This window comes from Leguminivora glycinivorella, chromosome 24, assembly GCF_023078275.1.
Source record: "Leguminivora glycinivorella isolate SPB_JAAS2020 chromosome 24, LegGlyc_1.1, whole genome shotgun sequence".
NCBI classification, from domain to species: Eukaryota; Metazoa; Arthropoda; class Insecta; order Lepidoptera; family Tortricidae; genus Leguminivora; species Leguminivora glycinivorella.
In genome coordinates, this window is record NC_062994.1 from 4,417,956 (window position 1) to 4,428,932 (window position 10,977).

The following is a 10,977-nucleotide window of genomic DNA, read 5'->3' on the forward strand; positions in this document are numbered from 1 at the left end:
AAGGATTAGTTAAAGTAAATTAAAGATACTTTTTTAACTTATTTAGTTTAAGTATTAGCAACGATTGACGAGGTACAGTACAGTAGGTAGGTAACATTAAAAAAGACAACTGTAATATCAATCGGTTATTTTTTTGCTTACGCCCATAAACTTCTTTAATGTGTTGAAAATTATTTCAAAACGAGTATTTTACGAATCATTTCCAATCGTAAACTACCCTCATTTTCAATGATGGCCGTTAGCATAAATGTAAAAGTGATTACTGTCATTCATATTACATTAGCCATTTTTTATTCCTATTTGGTGGTAAATAAGTGTACAGTCCGACTGGCGGTAGCGGCTGTAGTATGGCGAAAGTAGTACCAAAAACGATTTAATACTGGACTGACAAAGCCCATACAAAAAAGCGTACCCCTGAAATGTATGGGCCTTTCAGGCTTAAAACTAGATGGCGCTAATCGCAGCCTGGAAGTGGCCAAAATCATATTTTCCCCAAATATTTTGCTTGTTTTTATTTTTTTATAAGAACAAATGACATATTTCTTTATTTTAAAATCATGATATCACGTCAATACCTACACATTTAGAAAAAATAAATTAATAGTTTAAAAAACACTATAAAACACGCTTTTATAAATGCACGTAAAAGCCAAAAATAAATTATGGATCGTTCAAGTTGTCTCTATTTGTGGGCTGAAGTTTAAAAACTATGTGCTTTTAATTATAATATTTGATTGTAAAAGCGTGGGGCGCTGGAACAGGAAAGACTTTTTGTATAACTTGCTGATAAATCAAATTATGCTATGTTACGGGAAGGAGGTTACACAGATTGACGCGCTAACTGGAGTTGCAGCATGACTAGTAGGTTCTACATTAAACAGTCAAATCAATTAAAAGTCAGTGTTCAAAGTAGGTACCAGTTTGTCGAACTCAGACAAAATATGCGCTAGTAGCGAGGAGAGTCGACAGTCACCGACACGTAGAACGCCGCTTTTTTCCGGTATAAAAGTACAAAAGGGGAAAGTGTCTACAGTGACAGGATGCAGAGTTCTTGTTCGTGGACGAGATATCTTTGGTTCTCTTTGGTAACCCTTAGGCGGCATATGTAAACGTTATGTTCTTATGCAACTTCATTCGCCAGGAAGTTCGGATTAGTATTTGTTTACAAGAAAGTCTTTCCTGTTCCAACGCCCCACGCTTTTACAATCAAATATTATAATTAAAAGCACATAGTTTTTAAACTTCAGCCCACAAATAGAGACAACTTGAACGATCCATAATTTATTTTTGGCTTTTACGTGCATTTATAAAAGCGTGTTTTATAGTGTTTTTTAAACTATTAATTTATTTGATACTTTTTAGTCATTAATAATGAAATACTTTTAACATTTATACATACATTTATTTCAAGTAGGCGGATTTTACATGCCATTTGTGGCTTAACGTGTACTTATTGCTAATTGCTACTTAATAATAACTAGCGGCTACCTTCTTATTACGGTATTATCATAAAAATGTTTATACCTAGTAAGTTATCCGTAAAGGTAGACAATATAGACATGTGCCATCGCGGACTTTTTGAAGACATTAGAGAGACATACTTTCGCCATACATTGTTTTGAAGCTCTCAGCTAGTGGGATTTTGTTTGACTCGATTAGAAAATATTGTCACATTTCAACTAATTCAAACAAAATTTAAGTATTTCTTTTTTGCCGAGCCCCCTTTATTTGCTCTTAAGGGTCACAGGAAAACCATTACCCAACTTATTTTAAATACAACGTTGATCTTTCTTTTATGCGGGGGGCTTCGCCCCCCGAGCCCCCCTTTGTTTGCTTTTAAAGGTCACAAGAAAACGCTAACCCAACTTATTTTAAATACTACGTTAATCTTTCTTTTATGCGGGGGGCTTCGCCCCCGAGCCCCCCTTTGTTTGCTCTTAAAGGTCACAAGAAAACGCTAACCCAACTTATTCTAAATACTACGTTGATCTTTCTTTTATGCGGAGGGCTTCGCCCCCCGAGCCCCCCTTTTCGTTACTCTTAAGGGTCACAAGAAAACCCTAAACCCACTTATTTTAAATACAACGTTGATCTTTCTTTCATGCGGGGGGTTTCGCCCCCCGAGCCCCCCTTTGTTTGCTCTTAAAGGTCACAAGAAAACGCTAACCCAACTTATTTTAAATACTACGTTAATCTTTCTTTTATGCGGGGGGCTTCGCCCCCCGAGCCCCCCTTTTCGTTACTCTTAAGGGTAACAAGAAAACCCTAACCCAACTTATTTTAAATACAACGTTTATCTTTCTTTTATGCGGGGGGCTTCGCCCCCCGAGCCCCCCTTTGTTTGCTCTTAAAGGTCACAAAAGGTTTCATGCGGGGGCTTCGCCCCCCGAGCCCCCCTTTTCGTTACTCTTAAGGGTAACAAGAAAACCCTAACCAAACTTATTTTAAATACTACGTTGATCTTTCTTTTATGGGGGGGGCTTCGCCCCCCGAGCCCCCCTTTTCGTTACTCTTAAGGGTCACAAGAAAACCCTAACCCAACTTATTTTAAATACAACGTTGATCTTTCATTCATGCCCCCGGGCTTCGCCCCCCGAGCCCCCCTTTTCTTTACTCTTAAGGATCACAAGAAAACCTTAACCCAACTTATTTTAAATACCACGTTAAGCTTTCTTTTATGCGGGGGCTTCGCCCCCCGAGCCCCCCTTTTCGTTACTCTTAAGGGTAACAAGAAAACCCTAACCCAACTTATTTTAAATACAACGTTTATCTTTCTTTTATGCGGGGGCTTCGCCCCCCGAGCCCCCCTTTGTTTGCTCTTAAAGATCACAAGAAAACGCTAACCCAACTTATCTTAAATACTACGTTGATCTTTCTTTCATACGGGGGTCTTCGCCCCCCGAGCCCCCCTTTATTTGCTCTTAAAGGTCACAAGAAAACGCTAACCCAAATTATTCACATCACAAAAGGTTTCATGCGGGGGGCTTCGCCCCCGAGCCCCCTTTTCGTTACTCTTAAGGGTAACAAGAAAACCCTAACCAAACTTATTTTAAATACTACGTTGATCTTTCTTTTATGGGGGGGGCTTCGCCCCCCGAGCCCCCCTTTTCGTTACTCTTAAGGGTCACAAGAAAACCCTAACCCAACTTATTTTAAATACAACGTTGATCTTTCATTCATGCCCCGGGCTTCGCCCCCGAGCCCCCCCTTTTCTTTACTCTTAAGGATCACAAGAAAACCTTAACCCAACTTATTTTAAATACCACGTTAAGCTTTCTTTTATGCGGGGGCTTCGCCCCCGAGCCCCCCTTTTCGTTACTCTTAAGGGTAACAAGAAAACCCTAACCCAACTTATTTTAAATACAACGTTTATCTTTCTTTTATAGGGGGCTTCGCCCCCGAGCCCCCTTTGTTTGCTCTTAAAGATCACAAGAAAACGCTAACCCAACTTATCTTAAATACTACGTTGATCTTTCTTTCATACGGGGGTCTTCGCCCCCCGAGCCCCCCTTTATTTGCTCTTAAAGGTCACAAGAAAACGCTAACCCAAATTATTCTAAATACTACGTTGATCTCTCTTTCATGCGGGGGGCTTCGCCCACCGAGCCCCCCTTTTCGTTACTCTTAAGGGTAACAAGAAAACCCTAACCAAACTTATTTTAAATACTACGTTGATCTTTCTTTTATGCGGGGGGCTTCGCCCCCCGAGCCCCCCTTTTCGTTACTCTTAGGGGTCACAAGAAAACCCTAACCCAACTTATTTTAAATACAACGTTGATTTTTTCTTTCATGCGGGGGGCTTCGCCCCCCCGAGCCCCCCTTTGTTTGCTCTTAAAGGTCACAAGAAAACGCTAACCCAACTTATTTTAAATACAACGTTGATCTTTCTTTTATGCGGGGGGCTTCGCCCCCCGAGCCCCCTTTTCGTTACTCTTAAGGGTAACAAGAAAACCCTAACCCAACTTATTTTAAATACAATTTTTATCTTTCTTTTATACGGGGGGCTTCGCCCCCCGAGCCCCCCTTTGTTTGCTCTTAAAGATCACAAGAAAACGCTAACCCAACTTATCTTAAATACTACGTTGATCTTTCTTTCATGCGGGGGGCTTTGCCCCCCGAGCCCCCCTTTATTTGCTCTTAAAGGTAACAAGAAAACACTAACCCAAATTATTCTAAATACTACGTTGATCTTTCTTTCATGCGGGGGCTTCGCTCCCCGAGCCCCCCTTTTCGTTACTCTTAAGGGTAACAAGAAAACCCTAACCAAACTTGTTTTAAATACTACGTTGATCTTTCTTTTATGCGGGGGGCTTCGCCCCACGAGCCTCCCTTTTCGTTACTCTTAAGGGTCACAAGAAAACCCTAACCCAACTTCTTTTAAATACAACGTTGATCTTTCTTTCATGCGGGGCTTCGCCCCCCGAGCCCCCCTTTGTTTGCTCTTAAAGGTCACAAGAAAACGCTAACCCAACTTATTTTAAATACTACGTTAATCTTTCTTTTATGCGGGGGGCTTCGTCCCCCGAGCCCCCCTTTTCGTTACTCTTAAGGGTAACAAGAAAACCCTAACCCAACTTATTTTAAATACAACGTTTATCTTTCTTTTATGCGGGGGGCTTCGCCCCCCGAGCCCCCCTTTGTTTGCTCTTAAAGGTCACAAGAAAACGCTAACCCAACTTATCTTAAATACTACGTTGATCTTTCTTTCATGCGGGGGGCTTTGCCCCCCGAGCCCCCATTTGTTTGCTCTTAAAGGTCACAAGAAAACGCTAACCCAACTTATTGTAAATACTACGTTGATCTTTCTTTCATGAGGGGGCTTCGCCCCCCGAGCCCCCCTTTTCTTTACTCTTAAGGATCACAAGAAAACCTTAACCCAACTTATTTTAAATACAACGTTGATCTTTCTTTTATGGGGGGGGCTTTGCCCCCGAACCCCCCTTTGTTTGCTCTGAAAGGTCACAAGAAAACGCTAACCCAACTTATTTTAAATACTACGTTGATCTTTCTTTCATGCTTCCCCCCTCGAGGCCCCCCCCCTTTTTTCTGTTTTTATCTTCCGGCACCATCATCAGGCCTTGAAACCTAATCGTAGTCATAGTTCATTACAAGACTTTTCTAAGAAGCCCAAAAACAGCTACGATACGATGTTCCATCATGTAGTTCCAGTTCATATCTTCCGGCTCCATCATCAGACCTTGAAACCTAATCGTTGTCAAAGTTCATTACAAGACTTTTCTAAGAAGCCCAAAAACAGCTATGATACGATGTTCCATCATGTAGTTCCAATTCATATCTTCCGGCTCCATCATCAGACCTTGAAACCTAATCGTAGTCAAAGTTCATTACAAGACTTTTCTAAGAAGCCCAAAAACAGCTATGATACGATGTTCCATCATGTAGTTCCAGCTCATATCTTCCGGCTCCATCATCAGACCTTGAAACCTAATTGTAGTCAAAGTTCATTACAAGACTTTCCTAAGAAACCCAAAAACAGCTATGATACGATGTTCCATCATGTAGTTCCAGTTCATATCTTCCGGCTCCATCATCAGACCTTGAAACCTAATTGTAGTCAAAGTTCATTACAAGACTTTTCTAAGAAACCCAAAAACGGCTATGATACGATGTTCCATCATGTAGTTCCAGTTCATATCTTCCGACTCCATCATCAGATCAGCTCAACAGTACCATATTATTGTATTGTCATCGGAACTACATATAGCTGCCAATTTTCATTACGCTACGACTCCTGGAAGATGGTTAAATTAGCTTCCTTAGATTCCATTACATACATAGTTACATACACGACGACCTAATAAAAGCGTCTTAAAAATTGTAGGCATCATCAGAGTAGTTATGATAGTATTTAATAGGTGGCGCTAAGAAATCGAGGTACGATTTTTAGTCAAAAATAATAACATTTGAATAGAATTAGAATTAGGTACTGTTTAAATTTCAGACGAAAAAGACATTTTTCAAACAATAAAACTCTTCCTGACCCTTTAGCACAACTTGCCTTGTCGCGCGCGACAAGGAAAGTTGTGCTATAGGGGCTGAAAAGCTAAATATTATGATCAGGGGGCGATTTTTGAGTCTCACGGCGTTCGAATTCAGAAAATTGTCACTGAAAATAATAGGCAATTCACCGTTTTCAACCGGTATTTTAGTGACAGTGAGACTCAAAAATCGGCCCCCAGATCTTTCGTACAGACGTGAATTTTTAATAGTTTTTTTTTATGTAACAGGCAACAGGTCATAAATAATATTTGACGTTTTGCACGCTACGTACCGTGCGTCGTACGGAAAAAACCAAAACTTTAATTGTAAACTTCTGTATTATTTCATTCATTCGTATTAAAAAAATCCAAGATACAACTCACATCATAATTTAAGTACTTATGTAATCATTTACCCATTTATTCGTTAAAATAATATTACATGGCAAAACTTATTTTCAAAACATGAACAAAAACGCCACCTAGCGCAAATCCTCAAACCACAGCCTCCGCTACTCGTCGCAAGATGGCGCTGTAACCCAACCTCCCAACGTCAATACGAACATGCATACTTTATTCGGAACATCATAACAGTCCCAGGGCGGGATGTATCATGAAATTGCTATCCGTGCACAAAATGGCGTTTAATAATTCAGGGGAAGGTAACTGGTTTTGTTGGTTAATGAATGGACGAAGGGGCGTGTGTGATTTGATTTTTATAAGGTAACTTGACGTGTAGCCGAGTTGTATGTGTCGCTTGGGATTCGTACAGGCTGGGGAAGAAATGTTAGAACGGTATAACAACTTCGGTATAGGTAGACTGTCTAAGCAAACTATGAACCAAGTTATATCTTCTTAAGTTTGGAGTTCCTTCAAAAAGAACAAAAATTTCAAATATGAACTACAACGGGATTTTAAAAGGTGCAAAGTCAACAAAAAATGAGTTTAAATCTACACATAGTGGCAATATTGAAGGTTAGAGAACTTTTATACAGGGTGTAAACCTAATACGGGCGAACCTCTTAACGGTGGTGAGTATAGGACGTATAAAATGTAATTAGATAACTTTTACTTAAAATTGAAATATTTTTTATATCCATACAAATTAATTCGGCCCGCAACGTAATGCAAACACACTCCCGTTAAACGCTCGTTGACAGTTGTCATTGATTGTCATCGCAACCACGTTTACAGTACATTGCTGCTGAGATTTTTTTCAAAAATTCATTATGGGGTGAAAATTAAGAGTAAATCAAAAACACCTCTTAATTAATGATAACAATATTGAATTATACGCCTGGTTTCATTTATCGCCCTTATTACGTTTACGCACTGTATACATATTGTCACACTTTGCTTTGCAGTATGACTCTAATGGTTATTAAATACGATTATTTTGATACTGACTTGACTGTCATTTGACAGTTCTTGCCTACACCAGAAACGTCACTTTTTACACCGACTGATCCAATCCATATCTTATCCAAGTACAATATTTGCCATCGCCCAAACATTTCAGGCTTATAGCTAACCTAAGGTTCAACCCGCGGCTTCATACAACGTGCTCCATACAAACTTCCACCTTCCATTTTAAGGAAGTGGGGGATTAGAAAGAGATAAAAAGTAGTCTATGTCACTCTCCATCCCTTCAACTATCTCCAGTTAAAAAATCACGTCATTTCGTCGTTCCGTTTTGCCGTGAAAGACGGGACAAACATACTGGATTCTTCTACCGCGTAGTTTTAAGAAATCCTATAATATTTATATTTGTAGAAGAGTTTTTAAAATATCATATTTATATAAGCAGCACTTCACAATATTTATACCGCACAGAGAAGCGAGTGAAGTGGCAAACTCGATTGGGAAGTTTTTGCATTAGGGCCTTTGTGTTGACTTGTTCGCGATAGGCTAGACGTGTTGTAGCTCAAATATTTGGGGCTTTCCATCATAAACAAAGAGGAATAAGTAAGGGAAGAGTTGTAACTCAAAGTGGGCAAAGAGGATTGAGTAGTATAGAGAGTTACTGTCAAAGTAAAATGTGTAATCACAGTGCATAGACTGCCATCTCTCAACACAGGCTTAAAACTTTTGAACCTCAGTTTTGACAATTTGGACCATATTCTTAGATTGATATGTGTTAAAATGTCAAATATTTTTATTAGCGCCATCTAGCCGAGCGTTCCCCAAAGGTGTAACGCCATCTCGGCCACCGTACCTTTTTCATTATGGTTTTGAGATTTTACTTCGACTTCATCCGTCTATACGGAGTTACATATGTCTTTGATGTGGGTTATTTGTAGTGACATCTAGCGACAATCACGCGTCAAATAGCGTAAATTATCAGCACTGCTACTTGCCAATAGATGTCGCGACGAACGAAGAGTCTAATGTTCACCAATGTTTAGCTAATATTACAATAGTATTAATCAGTATTCTGTTTTCAATTCCTTCTGCTTGTAATATAAGTTGTAAACTGTTTTAATATTAAATTTTTGGCAGACGAAACACTGTTGACAGGTAGACACCTAGTATCGAGTAGTGGTACTGATAACATATAGAAACAATCATCAATAATCATTTACATTAATCGCTACTTTTTCGTAGTTTTTATTAAGTTCTTTTCTATTTTCAATTAGTGTGTTCTTCTTCTTCTTCTTCTTCTAGGTTAGGGGCTTTGTAAGGCTTCAGGGCGCCTTATGTATCACTGCGACCATTTCTGATCTATTGTGATCGCCACCTACTACAACTCTCGATCAAGTCCTACAAATTCAAAGACTTGTAGTATCTTTTTGAGATCGAGAAACCTCACATCTTCTGGGAGAAATTGGTAGCTGCCCAGAATCATGTTACGTGTGCGCATTAGAGAGGGGCACTCTGCCAGGATGTGCAGGGGCGTTTCATCAGACTCTAGACAGAATCTGCACCGCCCGTTTGCACGTTTCCCGATAGTGTGCATGTGCTTGTTCAGGTGGCAATGCCCTGTCAGCACCCTCACTAGGTTGCGAAGTTGGTTCCTTGACAGCGCCAAGGCATTTGAGGATGCCTTTTTGCTGTAGGCTCTGATGAGAGCCTTGGAATGGTTCATGCCTGGCGTGTTCCTCCAGAGCTGAATAGTTTTGTATTGACAGTAGGTCTTTAGGGTTAGTTTCGTAAGGCTTTTCGGGATACCGCAGAAGGGCTCTGGGCCATGGTGCTTACCCTTTGCCCCCGTACGTGCAAGCTCGTCGGCTTTCTCGTTGCCTTCGATGCCTGCGTGCCCCGGGACCCATCTTAAGACAACCTTGTTTTTGGATCCAAGGTTGTTTAATAGTTGCCTGCAGTTCTCAACCAGCTTGGACGTTATGACGTCCGAAGTTAGGGCTAAGAGTGCCGCCTGGCTATCCGAGTGGATGTAAATAGTATGGTTGACGTAGTTGCATTGCAGGTTGATTGACGCGCATTCTAAGATGGCGTATACCTCTGCCTGGAATATAGAGCAATACCGTCCTAGATTTAGGCTTTTAGCCCTTCTAGGCGTTTCGCCGTATACTCCGCAGCCTACTTCAGATCCGGATTTGGAGCCGTCAGTGTACCACCTTAGGCTTCCTTCTTTCCATAATATTTGACTGTTTGACCAGTCCTCCCTTTCCGGGATTTCCACAGAGTAAAGTTTCTGTGGGCAGAACTGGGGGTGCATGGTGTCTGTCGGCATCCCCAGTACAGGGATATCAAGCACTGATTCAGTAAATAGTCTCAGTGTTTGTGATATCCACCCTCCTCTCTTTGTAGCCACTATTCTCAGTATGCTGGATCTTGCTTCTAGTTCCAGATAGAGGTGGAGTGGCGACAGGTTCAGCAGGGCCTCTAGTGCCGCTGTTGGAGAGGATGACATTGCTCCAGTGACGATGCTACAAGCAGCTCTTTGCAGTCTGCTGAGCTTCGCCACTGCCACTTTCTGCAGCGTCTTCTTGTACCATGCTACAGAGGCGTAGGACACTATTGGTCTCACTATAGCAGTGTACAACCATAAGGCAATTTTGGGTTTAAGACCCCATCTGTTGCCTGCGAGACGGCAGCATATTGCCAGGGCCGATTTGGCCTTCAGTAGAGTTCCGTTCAGGTGCTGGTTCCAGGTCAGTTTCTGGTCCAGTGTTATCCCCAGATACTTGACTTCTGAAGAAAACGGAATCGTTTTACCATTCATGACCAAAGGTTTTAATTTATCCAGCCTTTGTTTGTTCGTGAATGGAACTATAATTGTCTTGTTTGCATTGATGGACAATTCATTTTCACCACACCAGGCGTTTATGGTGTTGAGAGCCCTCTGCATAAGGTACGATATAGTACTTTGGCAGTTTCCCCTCACCGTCACCACAAGGTCATCTGCGTACCCCTGAGTGTCGATTTGGAGATCCGCCAACTTACGCAGAAGTCCGTCCACTGCAAGAGTCCAGAGCAGTGGGGATAGGACACCCCCCTGCGGGCAACCTCTCACAGTGGCCACTTCTAGTGTGGTATCCAGCAGGTCTAGCCTAACTTTCCTATTTAAGAGCATGCTTTGCACCCAGCGGACCGTGGTGGAGTCCACTTCTTTGATTCTTAGCCCCTCCACCAGTGTCCGAATTGGAGTGTTATCAAAAGCGCCCTCAATGTCGAGAAAGGCCGACAGAGCTATTTCCTTATCTTCTAAGGCCTTTTCCACTCTATCCACCAGCTCCAGAAGGGCCGTCTCCGTAGATCTTCCCCTCCGGTATGCATGTTGACTGTCGTGGATAGGCTTCCTTACAAGATAGGTATCTCTGATGTATTTATCAACTACCTTTTCTAAGGTTTTTAGAAGGAACGAGGAAAGGCTTATGGGTCTGAAGGACTTGGCAATTTCGTAGTCCTTCCTTCCCGCCTTTGGTATAAATAATACCTTAACCTTGTTCCACTGTTCCGGTAAGTACCCCCAGGCGTAGCTCGCTCTGAAGATTCTTACCAGATGCGGAATCAAGAC

At 41.5% G+C, this 10,977-nt stretch overlaps 1 protein-coding gene across 1 annotated transcript; it reads right to left on the reverse strand.

Annotated features, from left to right (window-relative positions):
* Positions 1-8,739: 8,739 nt before the first annotated feature.
* Positions 8,740-10,533, reverse strand: LOC125238966. The gene has a single exon (XM_048146467.1). It carries the CDS (start codon positions 10,531-10,533, stop codon positions 8,740-8,742), a length of 1,794 nt encoding a protein of 597 aa, XP_048002424.1.
* Positions 10,534-10,977: the final 444 nt, after the last annotated feature.

What these genes read in the sequence shown, in the direction of transcription:
- LOC125238966 (XM_048146467.1), bottom strand. Translation starts at nt 10,533, where the DNA reads ATGCTCTTAAATAGGAAAGTTAGGCTAGACCTGCTGGATACCACACTA.